The following is a 21,392-nucleotide window of genomic DNA, read 5'->3' on the forward strand; positions in this document are numbered from 1 at the left end:
CTGGCCCTTAGCTGTGGCAGGGCTGGATATGGGCCACACACTGAGTCTAGGAACCTTAAGGACTTCCTAATACCAGGCAAGATTTATCTGGAACTTCTTTACTTTTGGTGAGAGGTGATCAATAATAACTATGAGCTCTTACCAACACAGTAACTTTAATATGGCACACACATATACACACACAGAAACACTGCTTTTGCTTTGCCCACAGACTTCGTAGTTCTTTTCTCCCTGAAGCCTGAAGGGCTGGGAGTGGCCAGCATGGGGCTCAGGGCATGCACACCTGTGTATTCTCTAGGACCCAAGCCTGCTATCTGCCCCAAAAGGGCATCCCAGGAGCTACGTTAACCAACCTTTGCTTACGCCTCAGGCACACAGTGACATACTTCCCTCTGATCTCAGGGCCCGCTGTGTTGCCCGTTGCCCGCTGCCATGTCCCCATCACAGAACCCCCACATCTTACTTTGCTCCACTACTACACCCTGAGGTAGAGATGAGGGGTCTTGGGCCCCAAGCTGCTGGGATCAGGTGACTGCACTCCGTGAAGAACCACGCACCAGCCCTCCCACAGACTGGCTGCCAGCACTGGAGCTCAGGATTTCACACGCCTCTTCCTGCTTCTTCAGTTTTGCAGCCCCCATTTCTATCTTGACTCTTTGTACAAAATGGATCTGGGAAGACTTCTGGGTATATTTGGCATGCAGTTTCCTCCCCCACAGGGCAACAGATCCACTTAGGAATGAGTCCCCAGCTGCTCCCACCCTAGCCTCAAAGTTCTCTCCACCCTGAGCTCCAGCTCCTGCATAATACTCAAGCCACAGGCTGCTCCCCTCCCAAGACCTCTGCTCTCAGGCTCTTAGGGTTCTTTCTGTGGCCAGGGCCAGCAGCCTCATGTCTCCTATTATCATCCTGGCTAATTTTTCATCCTTACTGGTTTTTAAGTTTCTTGGTGGCCAAGGCTGTGTCATGTAACTTATTTTTTAATCCCCAATCCTGATGCATAGTAAGGTACAGACAGATGCTCCAGGAATGAGTGACCCGCTTGGCTATGAGAACCTGGAAACATGCTGTGGATTCTTGTATGATGACGACCAGATGTGCCTATCGAGTGAAAGGGGGTGTTTAGGGATCAGGATCAAAATGTCTATATTTATTTTTCTGAGGTCTTGCTCTGTTGCCCACACTGGCCCTGAACCCCCTGGTTCAGGGGATCAAGTCTCAGGCCCCAAGTGCTGGGACTTCAGGTATATGCCACTATGTCAAACTCAGAGATGCAGATCTCCAAAGCTGCTGCTTCCCCCACACACATACACACCAGTACAATGTACATCTGCTTAAGCACCAGCAGCAGGAGGCCCTAGGAGGGAGCCTGCTCTTCTGTGGCTGGTCTCCGTGGCTCCAAACTGTCCCAGCCAGGGTTCTTCTCAAGCTCCTGGAAGAGGAGTTGCCGCTGGAGGTTCCTCAGGTTCTGCAGGACCTCAGGAGACAGAGGCTCAGCTGACTTATCCAGTTCTGATTCCTCCTCCTCTGTGAGCCAGTCAGGGGGCTGCGGGGAGCTTCTGGAGATATAGCCCTGGTCCGACTGCACTGACTGCCGCTGCTCCTCCTCAGAGGAAGTGCAGGGCTCCTTGAGCACCACCACGGGCCTCACCCAGCTCTCCTGGGCCTGTCCGCTCAGACTCTGCAGCAGCACTGAGAGCATCAGGCTTTCTAGCTGCTCTCTTGCATCACCGTGGAAGTGCTCAGGTGACAGCATCGGAGTGCTACATAGAGGCAAGTCATCTGAGTCCACAGGGAGACAGAGGACACTGTTCCTCTGGGCCCCCAGTAGCGGGCAGGCCTCGCTGTCTTCTGCCAGGGTCAGCTGGGTCACAGCTCCACTGCCATGTGGGAGAGGGACAGGTTCCACCACATGAGCTGCAGACACTTGTTCTGCCGGCAGCACCATGGTCTGGAGAATCTGAGCCACGGGTTTTCTCTGTGGCCACAGCTGCGGATCAAGCTTTGCTACCCCGCTTCCTTCCTCACTGACACAGACATTCACCACCAGGCAGCCCTCAGAAGGCTCCCGCATCAGGGGCTGCTGTTTGACAATTCCTCCCCCTGGTGGCAGTAGTGGGTCTTCAAACACTTCCTCATCCAGGGATGGGAGATCTTGGTCACCTGCTAAGCAGAGGTTCTCCCGCTCAAACCAATCAGGGTACTTGGTTTGCCACTCCTGGAACCTGCCCACAGCCTCCTTGAGCTGTGCGCCACTAGAGCTCTGCAGGTAATTCTCCCCCGTGAGTTCTTTGATATGGTGCATCCGGCCAGGCTCAAACATCTCCAGGTCCTGGATCCGAAAGTAAACCTCCTCAAATTTGTCCATGAGTGGGTACCTGGAGGTGATGTTGAAGAGGTCAGGGACATCGCTCTCGCTACTAATGCCGCTGAAGTAGCAAACAATGTAAGTGCCAAAGCAGGCTGGCCTCTTGAAGTCTGGCAGGATCATGTTCATGGCTGCCGTGAAAAGGTCCCCTGCAGGCTTCCAGTGGTCACACCGTAGCTGGACAGCAGGCTCAGCCCAACCCAAGATGGCCTTCCACTTGGCCTGGGTGCCTCGGGAGCACAGGATGAGGATTTTGGAGTTGCTCTCCACCATTTCCTGTTTCTGTCGGCCTACCCAGGTCATGACCCCCACCTCTGAGATAACCTGCTCTTCCAAGAGGTCAAGAGCTACTTCAGTGCCACAGGCAGTGATGAGGAACTGGGCGAACTTGAGGACCACCTCCACATAGAGGGGGTGGTCGGCTGAGTAGATGATCCAGACTTTCCTGGGCTTCAGGGGTGGGGGAGTCAGCTCAGCTACTGGCGAAGTGCCTGTGAGAGACAAAAGAATACAAGCTGATGCTCACACGCTGGACCTGGGCAGCGCCCTCTAGAGCAGTGGCTCTCAACCTTGTGGCATATCAGGTATTTATATCACAATTCATAATAGCAAAATTATAGCTATGAAGTAGTAACAAAAATAATTTTATGGCTGGGGGGGTTACCATAACATAAGGAACTGTATTAAAGAGATGTAGCATTAGGAAGGGTGAGAACCACTGCTCTAGAGACAGCCTACAAGCTACCTGTACCAAAGGTAGAGCTTGGCTATCTGTCTTCAGCTAACAGCCTTCTGGGTGGGCCAGATGCTGCTACACTGCCTTGCTGTGATGTTCGAGAAATCAGTGAGGGGCCTGCGTGAAGAAGAACCGATCTCCCTCCTCCTTCGCCCCTACCCCTCCACAGTTCCACCTGGTTATTGGCTGATACTTTAATCATTTTAAATTTTAAAAAAAGCTGTGGGGGGCTGGAGAGATGGCTCAGTGGTTAAGAGCATTGCCTGCTCTTCCAAAGGTCCTGAGTTCAATTCCCAGCAACCACATGGTGGCTCACAACCATCTGTTGAGATCTGGTGCCCTCTTCTGGCCTGCAGACATACACACAGACAGAATATTGTATAAATAAATAAATGAATGAATAAAAAAAAAAAAAAAAAAAAAAAAGCTGTGGTGGGGGGCTGGAGAGATGGCTCAGTGGTTAAGAGCATTGCCTGCTCTTCCCAAGGTCCTAAGTTCAATTCCTGGCAACCACATGGTGGCTCACAACCATCTGTAATGAGGTCAGGTGCCCTCTTCTGGCCTGCAGACATACACACAGACAGAATATTGTATACACAATAAATAAATATTTTTTAAAAAAAGCTGTGGTGGCACACTCCTTTATTCCAGCACTTGGGAGGCAGAGACAGGAGGATCTTTATGAGTTCTAGGCCAGCTTGATTTACACAATAAGTTTCAGGCCAGGAAAGGCTACATAGTAAGACCTCTAGACCTCCTAAATCAAGATAAATAAAAGTACTAAAAGGTACAAGGATCTGCCTAGGGAAAAGAAACACCCACTCAGGAAGAGTGCTCCCCACAAAATGTTCACCTTCCCTTTTCTGGCTAAGCAATTAGAAAAAGAATTCTAATTTCTGGGTCCTGTGTTTTGGTTACCCAAAAGCCCTTTCTGCATGAGGTGGATATGTGTCCTAAGTGAGGATGGAGTCTTCCTCTGGTATAAAAGTCTGACCAGAGACACACCCTATCCATCTACCCCAGGAGCCCACGGCCAGGCTTTAGAGAAGAGCCTTGCGCCCACAGCGCACATGCTACTCACCACTGCATTTTGAGTCATCGCTGTGTTTCTCAGGATCAGAACCTGCAGTGAGAAGAAATCTACTGAGTGATTTCAGAGAAAAGGGACCAGCTCACAGGTGTCGGGGCCAGTGGTACTGAGTGACGAAGGAAACAAGGGAGCAGGCCCTAGTTGGTGACAAGATATTCCGGGCTCTGCAGAGACAGAGGCATATAGCTGTGTGGGTGTGAGGTCTGAGTCAGCTGCTCCAGGAAGCTGTATGAATAAAGAGCTACTAATGCCCGACACTCCATCTTTCCCCCTGAGGAATGGGTCTGGTGTTACAGTCTAGAGACTGTGTGGGAAGTGCTGGGCTCTTCAGTCAGCTGGGGCATGGATTATCTGCAGTACTCAGCAAGTGGGGAGCCAGAGACCTGAGATGGGGTGTCCTCCCTAGCAGCCCCTCTCTAGGGTTCTGCTTCCCAGACCTCTGTAAGCAGACTCCACTGGAGAGAAGGGCGGTCCACGCAGGAAGCAGACATCTTACAACACTGCCTCCCAGCAGCAGCCCCATGGCCCTTGCTACACTTCCTCCTCATGTTCTCAAGATGAGGAAGGGGAACTGTATTCTTAGGTAATTGTTGCCCTTGGACACATGACCAGGAGGATTACTTCTTTTTGGTTTAGGGAGGGAACCCAGGGCCCCATATATATTATGCAAGTGTTCTACCTCTAAATTACGGCTCCTAAAGAAGAGATTTAGAATCTTAATTTCAATCCTCATTCTTTGGGTCTTTGCCCAGAACTGTCAAAAGCCAGTCTAATGACTAGTGAGTGAGGTTTCTCCTGTTCAACTCCCTGTGGTGAGGACACTCTAGGAAACAGCAGGAACCGTAGTAGCGGCTGGGGCGTGGTTCAGCATTAACATTGAGATGTCACATGACTCCACCCGGAATCCTGTGGACCCCACAGTTCAAGAAGAACCATAGTCCACATGGATATCGGCAAGTGTAGAAATAGCTTCCCAGCCGGGCGGTGATGGCGCACGCCTTTAATCCCAGCACTCGGGAGGCAGTGGCAGGTGAATCTCTGTGAGTTCGAGACCAGCCTGGTCTACAAGAGCTAGTTCCAGGACAGGCTCCAAAGCCACAGAGAAACCCTGTCTCGAAAAACCAAAAAAATCTCTGTGAGTTCGAGACCAGCCTGGTCTACAAGAGCTAGTTCCAGGACAGGCTCCAAAACCACAGAGAAACCCTGTCTCGAAAAACCAAAAAAAAAAAAAAAAAAAAAAAAAAAATAGCTTCCCAGATGACTGAAGACACTTTCTGTCCCAGGGGAAAGCTTAGCCCTTTAGCCTGTCATCCCCCTCCTCCCGATTAGAACTTGGCCAGTAGAAGAAGATGTGGGGAATGAGCAGTTACTCCAGGTTCTTGTAGGCACCCATTTTACTGAAAAGGAAATGAAACCTAAGGGCAAGTGACTCCTCTGAGTACAAGGTTGGTGAGAGCAAAGTCCACTCTTTGAGTCAGGGTTAAGAGCCCGAGTCTTCTGTCACACCCTGCTGCCCCAGGATTGTCTCTGTGCTCAGAGGCACAGGCTGGGGACTTGAGGATGAGGTTGTTCAGGTGCTCTGTCTGAGTGATCGTGGCTGATGCAGAGAAATCCACCCTAGCTCCTTCCAGTCTGCTGAGTTTAGCGACACTAACTTGAACAACAAAAACATCACTGTGGCGAACGGCACTGAGCAAACACCAGGAGCCAAGCTCTGAGGGAGAATTCCCGCTTGTTGTTCCCTTTAGCCCTCCGCGCACCTGAGGACATGCAGATCATTGTAACTGCCATCTTGTCATAGAGAAGCCTGAGGCTCAGGGAGCTCCACATGGAGCTGGTCTTTGATTCCAGGTCAGACTGGTGCCTGGTTCTAGGTTCCTGATAGCTGAGATCATTAGGAAGGGCAGAGTGGAGGACACCCCTTAAACACAGCATGACAGGTCTAGACTGTGAGGCTAGGGCAAGAAGGGAGGACACATGGGAAAAGAGAAGAGAGGAAGCCCCAGCACACTCCTTACCAGAAAGCCTCCAGGTCATGCAGATGGTCAGCAGGATCACAGAGCCCACCAGCAGAATGGCAATGACCGTGATGAAGCCGTACACCCACAGAGGAATAGAGTCTGTGACAAGAAGAACAGTGTGAGTCTGGGTGGGCCCCACACACCCAGCCCAGGCTCTGTCCTGTACCAGGCTACACTAATGGTTTCACCCTTTGGCTGGCTGTGAGTACAGCCTGCCTTCCTGGATTGGCTCAGGGATCAGCTGGGGCCTCGTGTGATCCCTTGGGAATGACCTTGACTGTAGGAAAGACTTACCTGCAAGAGAATCTGTAATAGAACAAAAGGAAACAGGACAGGGTTACTCTTAATGATTAGCAGTCACCCAAGCCCATCACAGGTGCCCACCAACAGCTCTAACCTATCACAGGTGCCCACCAACAGCTCTAACCTATCACAGATGCCCACCAATGGCCCTAACCTATCACAGATACCCACCAATGGCCCTAACCTATCACAGATACCCACCAACAACCCTAACCGATCACAGATGCCCACCAATGGCCCTAACCTATCACAGATGCCCACAATGACCTTAACCGATCACAGATGCCCACCAATGACCCTAACCTATCACAGATACCCACAATGATCTTAACCGATCACAGATGCCCACTAACGGCTTTAAACTATCAGAGATGCTCGCTGATGTCTTACCCCACCAGAGACAGCACAGACAGCCTTAACCCTGCAGCCAGGCACCTTACACTTGGTGTAGCTTTCTCTCTGGAGCCCCTTCAGCCGAAGCTCAAAGCAATACCAGTCTTTCTATGGGGGCCACGGCTCCTTCCACCACTGTGCCACACCTGCCCCCATTTGATTTGCACGCGGCAGAAGCTGAGAGCCAGGGACACGTGGCGGCCGACCCCTACAAGTTCAAGTAGGGGTCCGGGGCTAAGTCTTTGCTGTGTGAACATTGGCAAATTAATACCTGTGCCTCAGTTTTCTCATACATGAACTTGGCGTGTTAAAGCACTTCTGTGGTACATAATTCTAACCTGGTAGGAATAACTATCCCGTTTTTCAGCCAAGGAAACTGAGTTGGTAAGAAAGGCAAAGCCCTTTGCCTCCAGGTGCAGAGATGTGCAAGGTGGCGAGGAGTCCAGCCCACGGGTGTCATTCTGCGCTCCACCTTCACTACAGTAGCTCAGAACTAAATCTCCCTCTCCGCACGGTCAGGACCCTTCTCCATGGACGACTTCATCCACGCTTACCCCATATATACCAACAACAACCGTTTCTCTCCTACCTGGGGTCTTTGGGATGTCTGGGCAAAACACGGTCACAGCATGTCTCAAGCAGTCATTCAGGCAGCTGTTGAAGAAGGGCTGGACCTGGGGGAGAAGGGTGAAGAAGATGCCTACTCATACTCTGGGATCAGATGTGAGTGACAGGTCCTGGTTGGCCAGGCTCAGGACTCCATGTAGCTGTTGAGCCACATGTGGTAGTGTGAACCTAGACCCCAGGGGCTCGAGAAGCCAAGATAGTCTCCTCAAGGCCAGCCTGGGGAATACGGTAAGACTCCATCTCAATGGGCCTATGCTCCTTATTTTTCAGGGTGGCTGTTAGACCAGGTTTCCCACTCATATCAGGCTGGGAGGACCAGGAGGAGAAGGCAGCCAGAGGCTCCTAGCCAGTAGTGGCTGGAGCTGCCCTCCTTGCCTGCCTCGGAGGAAGGCCACCTGCGCACACTACTCTCCTGCCACTCTACCCACTCACCTGCACGTGGTGGCGGCAGCACCAGTTAGAGCTGCTTAGAGGGAGCGTGGCGTTGGCTCGCTGGTGGAATTCTTCTTGTCTGGGCTGGAGAGAAAAGGAGAAGCTGGTGAGACCTTGGGATTGTATATCTCCAAAGAAAGCTGTTGTGAAAGTGGCCCTCTGTGGGCCAAAGCCCCTCTTACAAGCCCCAGAGGGAGAAATGCTTTTCTGATTTCCGCTCCAGGAAAACTGTCATTTCTGCAGGATGACTAGCCTGTGGTGACCTCAGACACATTTGCTCTGGCTGCTGGGACTAGGGCACCAATCATGCATATGCAGCAGGTGTGCAGAGAGCAAAGCACACTTTCTGCTCTCTTGGCCTCATCTTACCTACTTCCCTCTGTCTTAAATCTCATTTCTTTTTAAATTTCCAAATGAGTTTTGAGAGAAAGTAGAATAAATACAGAGGCCAGGCGAATGTGGCGGTGTGGAGAGCACGCACTAGATGGGTGTGGAAATACGGGCGGGGCGGTGGGCTGGCCAGTACCAACACTGCTTAACAACTGAAGATTCAGTCATGAGGGGATCCTCAAAACAGTTAACTATCAGGGAAGCAGAGAAGGTAACAAAACCTGACACTCTAATTATTCTTGCCACTTAAACCCTCCCACTACCCTCCCCCAATAATTAGTTCCCTTAACTACAAGTTTAGGACAAAATTAGCCAAGGCCTTCAAAGGCCTAAGCAAACTTTTAAGTTTAACTTCTGTTATTTAAGGATTGCAAACCTTTATCTTACATCTATTAAATGCAAATCAAGTGATGTTATTAAGCCAAATCCCCAGAAGATTGATGAGATGAAATAAAATTTTAGTTAACAACTAATACCTTACAACTTCAATCTACCTCTCTCGTCTGGCAATAGGGTTAGGCAGGAGGGAGGAAACTGGAGGATTTGGGAGGTGTGTTAATCTGTGTCTGGGGGGCAGGAAATACAGGTACCGCAGGGATTTGCTGAATGTCATCAAAGCAGCTTTGGTTGTCCGAGTGTGGAAAACTCTCCAGCAGGATCTGGTAGGGGGTGGACTCGTTCCACAGGGTGAAGCTCACTCGCAGCTGCTGGGTGTCCAAGGTCTCCACAGTGATGTTGGGATTCCACAGGCTGCCTGCCAAGGGTACAGGGTGGGGTGGGAATGAGGGGAGCATGTGTGTCCATGAGCACGTGTGTCGTGCATGCTAATGTGCCCAGGTCAAGGTCTCCTAGGTCAGCCTGTTACCTGAGCTCACACAAGATGTGGTCATCTTCATCCTGGGATCCTCGCAGTCTGCCAACCCCAATAAAGGAGAAATCAGTAAGTCTTTGTCTTGAGAGAGTTTGTTACTGAAGATTTGGGGCTTTCGTTTTGTTTTTTCTGAGACAGGGCTGCTCTACATAGTCCTAGCTGTCCTGGAACTCACTATAGACCAGGCTGACCTCAAACTCACAAAGATCTACCTGCCTCTGCCTCCCATGTGCTGGGATTAAAGGCGTGAACCACTAAACCCAGTCTGTTCTTGCACATTTTTGACAAGGGGGCCAAGATTGCTGTGCCCTTGGGGAGCCTGTTCAAAGACGCCCCTTCAGAGCCTGCTCCAGGCCCAGACAGCTGCCCCTGGCCAGAGATCCCATCAAATGGAGCAACCTGGTTTTTATCTTAGGGAGCCCTCCTGACTCAAACATACTGATCCTAAGTCAGAGCTTGCTTCACGTGGCCAGAAATCCCTGGTTTACTCCAATTTTCTATGTACGCGTCTTTCGTCCAGCGTGGCCTCTACCTTTACTCCAGAGGCCCTTCTGTCTGCCGCTGTAGCCTCTCTGACTTCCCACAGGAGCCCTGGCTGGGTGCCAAGTGTCAGCATGTATCCATTCATTCATATTTTTCTTTTTGTGCTTATAGAACTGAGGATCAAACCCAGACAGGCACCTTGCCACTGAGCACCTGGGAAGCAGTGTTTCTAACAGGTTCCCAGTCATTTAGCAGGTACTTATTGAGCCCCCCCGTGTGTGATGTGGCCCTGGGCTCTGCACATACAGTGGAAATTCCTGTTTTTCTCAGGTTAAGTCTATAGAAGAAACCAGTGGAAGTGAACCGACAACACTCAGGACACAAAGGAAGCAGACGAGCAGATGGTGCAGTTGTGCACGTGTGCTTCTGGGTGAGGAGCTGTTGCCATCTTTAACAAGCATTTCTTGGGCTGGGGTGTGGCTAAGTGGTAAAATGTTTGCTCAGTGTGTAAGGCTCTGAATTCTCTCTCCACAGTCACCAATAAAACAAACAAACAAGCTGGGCAGTGGGGGCACACGCCTTTAATCCCAGTACTTGGTAGGCAGAGGCAGGCGGATCTCTGTGAGTTTGAGACCAGTCTGGTCTATAGAGAGACAGCCTCTATAGCTGCTAAGAAACCCTATATTGAAAAACCAAAACCAACCAAACAAAAATGACACAGAAAGATGTGGTTGAAATGTGGCTGGTGGTGACCACAGATAGCATGGACTAGATATGGAGGATGCGTGCTGGACAAATGCAGGTGGGATGTGGGGTGTGAACAAAGTGAGGGAAGCCAAGTCCAGGAGGACAGCACAGGCACCACCCTTCCAGGAGCTGACATCTTCTGGGATAAAAGTACTTCTCTGTTTACCAACACACCCCTGGGATCTCTCTACACATTTAACGGGCCAGCAGAGGACAGACTCTGTCTTCAAGACATAAAGGCTTCAGTCTCAGCAGGAGGCACTCTCAGGCCCTGGATCTGCGGCCACTGTGGAGCAGGTTGGATTCTGCTATCTGAGCACCCTGACTGATTCTTCACCAAGAGTCCAGTACCAAGTGGACACTTGGAAGGGCACTCTTACCAGGCACCAAGATGATCTTGGACTTGTGGTTTGGGTCTCCATCAGGTCTGGGCTTGGGCAGGTGGTGAACTGTCACCTCATACTCCTGGCCAGGATCTACCACAAAGTGGCTGAAGGAAAACCGCCACTGAGGACACAGGAAAAAGAAGTGGAATGGGTCACACAACACCCTCAGCCACTTGTATCCAAAGTCCCAATCTCATACCTCCCCCACAATCAGCAAAAAAAAAAAAAAAAAAAAAAAAGATAAAAGGATATCCAAAATCAGAGGCACGATGCCATTGTCCTTTCTACCTGTTTAAAAAACATCCGTGTAGACAGCCATGCCATTCACATGCTGAAGAATGATGGGCATAGGAGACACACACACACACACACACACACACACACGAATGAACCAGGCTGACCTCAGCACTATGAATTTAAAAAATAAAATAAAAAAGACAGCTAGGTCAAGTGGGAGGCACAATAATAAGCAAGGGTGGGTGGGCTCCCAGCAGGCAGCCATCCTGAACACAGTCCAGTCAAGTTGCCATCTCACCCGGTTACGCTGATTCGTCAGGCTGCTCAGAAACTCAAACTCAATGCAGAGCCGTTCATTGGTGTTCAGCTGCAGGATGGACAGCTCTGCTCCCTTGAGGTACAGAATGCTGGCTGCAGGCCAGAGAGGAGAGGGGCACACAGATGCAAATCAACCCCAGCCCCCAGGGTGTAACACTTCCCTAACTCCCCACTTCCCTACTTGCAGAAAGTACCTTCTAGCAGGACAAGGGCAAGGGACACTCTATACTAGGAAGTAGTACAAAGACTTTGCAACCATGTGGCCAGAGCCAGCAGGACACAATGACAAAGACAGCCCTCCTCACCCTCTCAGAGACCGCTCCAGTCGCAGGCATGGAGCACAGCAGTGGGACCTACAGAGAGCACTTGCTGCCGCCCCTTCACAGATCCCGGCTGCTCTGTTCAGAAATTCTGCAGTCCTCCCCACCTAACAAGGTCTGGAGCATGTTTTAAAAGGTGCTGGCTCCTAAGCTAGGAGAAAAAGCAGCTGGAAAACTGCTACCATTTTTTTCTAGCAAATATTTGGAATTATTTATATAATTAACCACTGCCTTTTTATTTCCACGTAATAAAAAGTTAATGCAAGGGAAGGCCTTTCACAAAGACAGTGTGGATAGAAGACACTCTGTGGACACATATCTAACACCAGAGAAGCTCTTGCTGTATAGGGACAGAGCCTTCCAGCACCAAACACGAGTCAGCGGTGCTCACCATCCGTCTGCAGTACCCATTCAATGTGCAGTACGGGGACCAGCTCTCCGCGCTGGGTGGACAAGTTCAGCTGGACATGGACATGTTTGGGGGAAGACGGGGTCAGGTCTGGAGGGTTGATCCAGCTGTCATCCAGACAGGTACCTGGCCAGGAGAACAACTATCAGAGACCTGCAACCAAGACCCAGAGCACCTCCTAAAGCATCCCGAGAGCTGCAAGATCCAACATGGATGGTTCAGCATCTGCAAATGTTCTCGACCTTCCGGCTGTGACCTTGGCAAGCTTTATGTCCTGCCTGCTCTTTTCTAATGCTGGTTGGGATGCCCACCAAAGTCTGGGTCTAAAAAACATCTGGGGAGAAGGGTTTTGAAAAGAAGCAGTCATTGGAAATGGGGGGCACAGGAGCAAGGGGCAGTAATGAGAGCTTCTGTGTTTTTATGTCATCACCCCAGTGAGCACTGACACTGAAGCAGGTGCCTCATCATTTAAGAACAAACAAACCAGGGGCTGGTGGTTGTGGCTCAGTGGTCAGTATTTGTCTGCTGTGTCTGAGGACCTGGGTTCTATGTCCAGCATAGGAAAATACTTCTCATAGACAAAAAATAAAAAATTTTAAAAAATGGGTAAACAAATAAAAATAAAAAAGCAAGCCAGCACCATGGATGCCTGTGACAAACTGAATGGATGGGGTATAAGGTCAGGTAGACTAGGGTACTAACCCAGGTGGCAGCTAGTACTGCCCAGCTTCTGCATAACGAATGAAGGTTTTCCACAAGGGGCACTGGAGCCTATACACAAGATGGCCACAGCAATGATAACCCCCACCCAGAGCAGGCAGGATGCTCCTGCGGAAGTCAGCAGGAGGCCCTCACTTCATTAACAGAGCAGCAGTAAGAGGAACAAAAAAAGAGGACTTACTATTCTTGACTCTGCAGCTCAGGCCCTGTGGGAAGAAAGCAGTCGTGATTACAGATGAAGAGCAGGCTGCCACGGCCTGAGAACAGTTCCCACAGCCCTCCTGTCTCCTCACATCTGGGGGCTGCGCTGCTCTCAGGTCAGGAGTCTGCACTTCTGTCCTCTCTGTCCAGTCAAGGAGACACATGTCCAGTGTGGTGGGCAGACAGCACACATAATTGGAGGCTTTTAAATTTGTTTTGATTTTTTTTTGGCTTCTGAGACAGGGTCTTACTATGTAGATTTGCCTGGCCAAAGGCTTGTTATATAAGACCTGGATGACCTGGAACTCACAGAGATCAGCTTGCCTCTGAGTGCTAGGATTAAAGGCCATCAGGCAGGGCTACAACTGGAGGCTTTTTGAATAACTGTTATGTGCTGCGAATTTAAACAACAACAAAGACAAAAAACAAAACAAAAAACAGAGAGGGTTGTTTGGCAAAGGAAGTCCTTAAAAAACCTTTTGAGGTTTTCAATTTTCCTAAGAGGTGAAAGGTCAAATTTACATTTTTGTTTGTTTGTTAGTCTTTTCAAGACAGGATTTCTTCATGGGCAGGGCTTCTCAGACTGGGCATCAACATACAGCTCACAGAACCCTGAGAAAATCACTATGCGCAGCTCGGCTAGCAACAACGCTCAGAGAGCCACCTCCTAGACAGTGTCTGACCCAGGTGGTAGGGCACCTCCTCTAGAGCTGGCATCAAGTACTCCACAGCTGGAACTGGCGAGGCAGCAAGGCAAAGCCCTGGAATTCAAGCTCTGCTCAACTACCCAGACTGGCCCAACCCACCCCGTGACCAGAGTCAGATGTGAAGCTGAAGGGGAGCTGGGTAATGGGTGCACAGCAATGCACCATGTGTACGATGGGTACTGACACCTACCCAGCTGGAGTCAGTACCAGACTGCAGGACTCAGGGCAATGTGATGCCCCAGGCTTCATTCACAAAACAGGCCAAGGGACAGTCCTGATGTCATGCCAGGATCCCTCCTGAGTCTGCTGTTTCATCTGTGTCCTACCTGTTTGGGACATCAGTTCACATGCTCTGGGGTCCAGCCCTTGTACCTGATCCAGTTCTTTGTGGTTGGTTAACTGTCCTTCACTGTCCCTGAACTCACACCACAGCCTGCCAAATGGTCCTTGCAAGTTTAGAGCAAGACCCATCTGACTGTCTCTGCTCACTCTGACAGACAAACACCACAGTATCTCCTGTGAATTGGACACAGAGGGACAGAAACTGGCCTTGAGATTGGGAATTCTTACAGAAACGGCATACATATAAACCCCATTTGGGGTAACTCTCTATTACCCACTACTAGCTGCAGCAGAAGTGGGAGGGGTTGGGAGACCCTTGGCCGACAAGCATGCTACATCTGGCAGCTTGGTACTTCAAGAGCTGCTGCTTCAGTTTTGCCTGTCGCTAACTGGACATATGATCATCTGTGAAAGAGAGCGGGGAGAAACTACCAGAACAATTCTATCAAAGTCCACCTGTGGCCTCACCAGACCCAGCAGCTGCCTTGCTGTAACTACACTAGGCTGATGATCACTGTGGTGCAGGCGGAATGGCGAGGAACCAACAGGGAAGGTGATGTTCATCACTACCAGTAGGCAAGGGGCACGTTACAAATACAAGGGTGGCAAAAGGAGGGGATGGACCTATCCTAAGTGACCACCTTTGGTGAGCAGGTTTATGTGTGACATGGGGAGCTATTGTTTTAAATACACTAGCACAATCTTTACAAAGGAATCCCTATATTACTTGATAAAAATGAATTTAAAATGGAAGTTTATGATATTAACCTAAACAAAAGATTTTAAAATGAGATAAGCAAATAAAAATGCTATTTAGGGAAGGAAATAGGGGACTTTTTAATTTGTGTATAGGTGTTTTGTCTGCATGTATGTCTGTATGCCACATGCGTGCCTGCAGCCTGCAGAAGTCAGAAGAGGAAGCAGGATCCCTTGGAACTAGAGTTAGAAGCAGCCATGAGCCACTACATGGTTGCTGAGAACTCAACACTGGTCCTCTGCAGGGGCAGTGGTTCTTAACCACTGAGCCTTTTCTCCTTTTCTTTTAATTTAATTCCAGTACAGAGTTTACACTAGTGTGTGGGGGAGGAACATACGCACATGTGTGCAGGTATACGTAGGAGCTAGAGGTGGATGTCAAGATGCCCTCCTCTGTCGCTTCTCTACCTTTTGTTGCTGTTTGGAAACAGGGTCTTTCTACCTTATTTTATTTTTTTCTGAGACAAGGTCTCTTACTGAATCTGGAGTTCACTGTTCCAAGCTGGCAGTGAGCCCAGGACTCACTTGCTCCTGTTTTCCAGCACTGGGTTACAGGTGCACCCGCCACACCCAGCTGCTTTATGCGGCTGCTGGGATCTGAACTCAGGGCTTCACGCTTGCTTAGCAAGCGCTTTACCCACCGAGTCGCATCCTCAGCCCCTGGAATTTCTTTACTGTTTGTATTTGTCGTGTGTATGAATTTCACATGTTGGCACACATATGGAGAGGTCAGAGGACAACTCTCAGGAGTTGGTTCTTTCCTTTTGCCCTCTGGATCCCAGGGACAGAACTCAGGTTGTCAGCTAGGAGGCCTTTACCCACTGCACATCACAGCAACCCGTTATCTTCATTATTTATTTGAGACAGGGTTTCTCTGTGTTGCCCTGGCCCCCACAATCTTCTTAATAATATAAGACTCATTTGATGTATCTCTGGACACTACTAATACAAACCTTGTTCTGCCCAATAATTTTCTCCCCAGCTTCCTCCTTAATCCTTTCAAAATTCCTATCCCTAGGAGTAAGGGCATCATTCAGTAGGAAATGTTTAGCACATGTACAGTCTGGTTCAATCACAACATCACACAGGCAAGTGTGAATATCATCCCAGACACCAACACCAACCAACCACTCATTCCCCCAAAATAGAAAGATAAGGATATCATTTATCGGGCTGGAAAGATGGTTCTGAGGGTAAGAATACTGGCTGCTCTTCCGGAGGTTCTAAGTTCAATTCCCAGCATCCACATGGTGGCTTGCAACCACATATGATGAGATGTGTTGCCCTCTTCTAGTATTGTGCAGTTAAACATACAAACAGAACACTGTAGACAAGATAGATAGATCGATAGATAAATCTAAAAAAAGAGTATTATTTATTTCTGGCAGTGGTGACTCATACCTTTAATTCTAGCACTCAGGAGGCAAAGGCAATTGGTTCTCTGAATTGAAGGCCAGCTTGGTCTACAGATCAAATTTCAAGACAGCCAAGGCTACACAGAGAAACCCTGTCTCAAAGAAACAAACAAAACTAAAAACAACAACAACAAAAACAACAAAAAAAATCATTTATCAGCTACTTTCTCATGAATAGCTTTGCTAGCCACCTTATACAAATCAGAGAATATTCAGAACGATGACGAGATTATGATAGCAGCTGACACTTATTGAACTGCCCTTTTTTAATCATTATTTTTGAGTGCAATCCTGTACTTTAAACTGTGATGCTGGCAGCAGCTTACCAAATCTTAGCTTACATCAAAAGGTTACACAAAGCCAGGATGTGGGATTCCCCTCTGGATGCTGTGAATATGTTTTATTACCATTGGTTTGGCTTAGCAGAGTAAAGCCAGGTGGGAAATCTGAACAGAGATATGGAGAGAGAGTAGGTGGAGTCAAGGAGATGCCATGTAGCTGCTGAAGGAGGCAGATGCCATGTAGGTGCCCAAGAGGTAACAAACTACGAGCCTCCTGGTAAAATATAAATGAATAGAAATGGGTTAATTTAAGATGTAAGAGCTAGTTAGAATACACCTGAGGCATCAGTCAAACATTGTTGTAATTAATATAGTTTCCGTGTGATTATTCGGAACTGGGAGACCGGAAAATGAACAAGCAGTCTCTGTTTACAAAGTCATTGAAGCCGGGCGGTGGTGGCGCACGCCTTTAATCCCAGCACTCGGGAGGCAGAGGCAGGCGGATCTCTGTGAGTTCGAGACCAGCCTGGTCTACAAGAGCTAGTTCCAGGACAGGCTCCAAAACCACAGAGAAACCCTGGCTCGAAAAACAAAAAAACAAAAACAAAAAAAAAAGTCATTGATGGTCCCATCCAGGTCAGTGTATGTGCACTCTATGATGGTCACATGAGGGCAGTCACCTACAAAGACATTTCTCAGACCATCTCTCCACCGTTAGGTGGCTCCAGGTTCCAGATCTACAGTAAGCTTGCTTTGCTCCAGAACCATGCCCCAGCACTGTGACCCTGACTCCAGTAAAGAGATGTTGCACCTCTCCTCTGTACTCAAAGCAGGAATGATTAAAAGAAGTGAATGATGGTTCAGCTCTGGGCATTGAGCAAACATTACCAACAGCCTGATACAGGTCTGTCCCAGTGCGCACAGCCTGAGGTCTCCCCACAACCCGTGAGGAGAGCACCACTCCTGTTAGAGAGGAGGACACAGGGCTGCAGTTCAAGAGATGCAGAGGCTTGCCCGGGGCCAGGTCTTCTGACTGAGCTCCAGACTGGTTGCTAACTGATGCCAGGGTCTTCTGCTGGCAGGTTAGCCTGACAAAGGCAGTGGGCAGCCAGGGTGAGAGCTGGTCAGCAGGGGCAGGACCTGCTTGCTCCCTGCTCATTACATCACTGGCACGGTAGCTTTGCCTACAGAAGAGCGTCCATCCTAGGAGCACCACAGAGCACAACTCTTTGACTTAGGGAAGAGTGATAAGGCTGAGCACAGTTTCCGGCAACCACACACAAAAGGGCGATGCCAAACAGTCATTCTACCACGAGTCAAAACCGCAAGCACTCAGGAAAACGAACTGGTCATGGTAACATACATCCTGTCTGTAAACAGGGCACTGCTTGCTAGCTTTCCTGAAGAACGGCAGTTAGCGGGGACCTGAACTATAAGAAAAAGCATTCAGGGGAATACTTATGGAGTCTCCAGGGTCGCTTTCTTGGGGAGATTAGTCACCCCAGTTTTGAGGTGCTAATTCCAGGCAGCCAGAACAAGTGTGATGACCTCAGTTTACCTCCACCTGAAAAGCAGGGGACCTTTCTTCTTTCTTCTTCTATTCTTTTGTACTTTCACACAACACATATTTACCAAGCCCCTAGGCTGTGCTTGTAGCATGGAGCAAGGAAGAAGGCAGGTATGCTGAAGCCTCCCTCTTTCCAGTCACAGGAGGAGTAAGGGAAGAAGGCAGGTATGCTGAAGCCTCCCTCTTTCCAGTCACAGGAGGAGTCATTGAGAGCTAAATCAGTTTTCAACAGCCATTTTCTTCTGTTTAGAAAGTGGCAGGCTCCCTCTAAGAGGTCTCATCCGATCCTCTCGAGTGTCATGGATACAGTGTGGGTTTTCCTTTCCTGTAGTTCTGGGGCTGGATCCAGAGACCACTGAGTCACACCCCTAGCTCCAGCCCCTTTTACAAATGGAACAGGGAAGCTGCCAGCCTTTGGAGTTTAGTTGTCCGTGAGCCAGCAGAGGGGAAGAAAGAGAGGGGAAGCTGAAGAGAAATGTGGCCACCAGCACCTCTCCAATTAAAGTCAAACCCTTTAGGGGGCTAAAAAGGTGGATGGCTCAGCAGTGAGAAGCAGCTGTCCGGCGATAGCCTGGGTGAGAGCCGCAGCACCCACATGGTGGCTTTCAACCGTCTTTAACTCTAGTTCCAGGGCATACAACGGCCTATTAACTCCACAGCCACCAGCCACATCTGAGGTGCACATAAATAAATGAGGGCAAAACATTCACACATACAATAAAAAATAAACAAAATCTACATTAAAAACCAAACCAAAACAACCACAAAACCCAAAATTTTTATGACAGCGCCGGTAGCTTGGAACATAGGTTAGCCTTTTTAAATTTTTTTATAGGTTAGCTTTTGTAGACTTCACAACCTCTTGAGCTCAGTTCTCACCCCATCTCCCTTTCCTGACCCACAGACACCCACCTCCTCTAGCCAGACACTGCCTCACCTAGGGACACTGGCCCAAGCACCTTCCACCAGAAGGAATGAATACTATAACCAAACTGTTTCTGAGGCCCCCACTCTGGAACAGAACCACCCAAATGTTTTTTCAATGAGAAACAGCCCAGCTGGAAGTTATTTTTCTTCTCCCTGAAATTTTGCAACCCCACCGGTTGTACAAAGAATGCTAGCTCCCAGCTGCCTTTGCAAGGCGGGTCCCACACCAAGACAACTTCACCCCAACACTGCAGTCCTGGGAGATCTCCCTTCAGGTTCAGTTTACTTGTATTTAAAAGGCCACTGGCAAATGACTAACCACAAACAGGTCTCGGTGTTGTGACACTTCTGTCCTGTCTGAAGATGTCACTCTGCTTTGCCCAATATGGGGATCACTACAACATTTCCCAACAGCTCTCACTCAGACTTTTTAAAAACACATTTTTTTTTTTTCCTGTGAATAGTCACCCTCCCTCCACCCTCTTTTTGGTAAATCTACAAAATTAGATAAGGAAAACTATCCTTTTGTTTCACATCCTCTGACTCAGCTACTGAACATAGTTTCTGGGGTCAGCAGTGGAAGTGGAGGGGAAGGGGCTGGGAAAACCAGTGGAGGAAAAAGAAGGCTTGGAGGGAAGAAGGGGAGGAAAATTTATCTGTAGAACAGACGGTCTGTTTTTGCATCGGTTAGGTGTTTTGTTTTTTTGTTTTGTTTTGTTTTTGACAATGATTGTCAGGTTTAAGTTCAACTGACAAGGGTGTGTTAATTTCCTACGAGCGCAGCGGGGGGTCCTCCTCCTTGGTAGTCACAAATTGGCCGACTTCCAACTCGGCACATCCCATGTGTTTAAATCTCAATTCTGGGATTCTCGGTTCTGGGACACACATGGTGATGGAGACACACGCTGGGCGTTATCTGACAGCCCTCTGCTGGTAGCCAGGCCACATCCTGTTTGATTCCCCTGGGCACCGGGCTTGTCCGCACTACCCAACCTTGTGGGGACCCCTGTGGCCGGGCTGGGGTGACTGATACTGGTAGAGCTGGAGGATGACTTCCTAGGCAGCATGGAGTTGGGTGCCAGTCCAAACCGGTTAAAGCCCCTTCTCTAGGTCCCTGTTCATACAGAGCTGCCAGCCCCTGGTGTCTCCGTCTCCCAATTTGAAGGCCCCGACGGAATTGTCACTCCTGCCTCGCGCTGCCGCCCGCGTAATTTCCCTAGAAGTCCCTCTCATCCCGCGAACGCCGCAACTCCACTCCCGGAGTTCACGCCCGGGGCCTCCTCGGAGTCCCTCCCCAGGCCCACAGGAGCCTGGGCCGCCCACCCCTTCGCATCCCCGACGGCCTTCGCCACCTTCGACAGCTCTTCGCGCTCCCGACCGCCCTTCCCACCGCCGCCGGTCCGACGACACCCCTCCACCACCCCCGACGGCCCCAGCATCCTCGCTGCGCCCCGCTCCGCCGGGTTCAGTCTCACCTCCTGCGCGCAGACCGGAGCTGGGAAGTCCAAGAGGCGCGGGGAGGCGCGGCCCAAGGCCAGTACGCTCAGCAGCAGGAGCAGCCCGCCCAGCGCGGGCCCGGGAAGGACCCGCGGCCGGTGGCGCGGAGTCGCCATGTCCCAGGCACCGTCGCGGAGCGCTCGCGGCTGGCTTGGCCGGACGGAGAGGGCTCACGACGGGCTTTCCCAGCCCTGGACTCTCGCTCGTCTGCTTCGCACGGCCTCCTTCCCCCGGCTTCCGGCTCCTTCGAGGGCGGGCCGGGAGGGGTGGGGGCGGGCCTTGTGAGGGGCGGGCCTTCCTCTGGCTCCGCCCCCTCCGTGCCCAGGTGTGCTCTTGGCCTCCTTGGCTCCCCGAGGACTGGAGCCTCTTACGGGCCCCGCCTTCTGCCAACTTGCTATGGAGCCGGGAGTGCCCTTGCCATCGTACCCTCCCCGTTTACACTGACCCTGTCCAGATCTTTCTCCATTTAGTCATTTTCGTCTAGTCCCCGACTGGGGGACGCAAAGGAGTCTGTTTTCTCGGTCTCTTTCCACTCTATATGTTTTATACATTGTAGCGCTGTTAATAGAAAATGAGCCCATCTCATCGTCTTACTGCTCATTTGTTCTAATTTTCCTGCACATCTTTCTAGTCTTTGATGGCTGGACCGTATAGTTTAAGTCACATTTATCAAGGCCATGAAATACTGTAGTTTCTCCCTTTAAACTTTGAATCATACATTCCCACGCTCAACAAACACTGTGAGATCTGTTTATGTCACTCACGGAGGATTTAGCGCTAAACGATTGCATGCAGCTTTGTTTTTGTTTTGTTCCCCACACTTGCGGTATGACTTACATAGCCATTTC

The 21,392-nt window shown here is 49.9% G+C and overlaps 1 protein-coding gene across 1 annotated transcript; it reads right to left on the reverse strand.

Annotated features, from left to right (window-relative positions):
* Positions 1-167: 167 nt before the first annotated feature.
* Positions 168-20,763, reverse strand: Il17ra (interleukin 17 receptor A). Its single transcript, XM_057790856.1, has 13 exons — positions 20,523-20,763; positions 13,033-13,057; positions 12,114-12,257; positions 11,383-11,495; positions 10,842-10,968; positions 9,226-9,273; positions 8,951-9,114; positions 7,971-8,054; positions 7,501-7,585; positions 6,510-6,521; positions 6,213-6,314; positions 4,186-4,227; positions 168-2,859 (listed from the first exon to the last, which is right to left on the reverse strand). The coding sequence occupies exons 1-13, from the start codon at positions 20,658-20,660 to the stop codon at positions 1,358-1,360; spliced, it is 2,586 nt and encodes an 861-aa protein (XP_057646839.1). The 5' UTR covers positions 20,661-20,763; the 3' UTR covers positions 168-1,357.
* Positions 20,764-21,392: the final 629 nt, after the last annotated feature.

This window comes from Chionomys nivalis, chromosome 1 (assembly GCF_950005125.1).
Source record: "Chionomys nivalis chromosome 1, mChiNiv1.1, whole genome shotgun sequence".
In the NCBI taxonomy this organism is placed as follows: Eukaryota; Metazoa; Chordata; class Mammalia; order Rodentia; family Cricetidae; genus Chionomys; species Chionomys nivalis.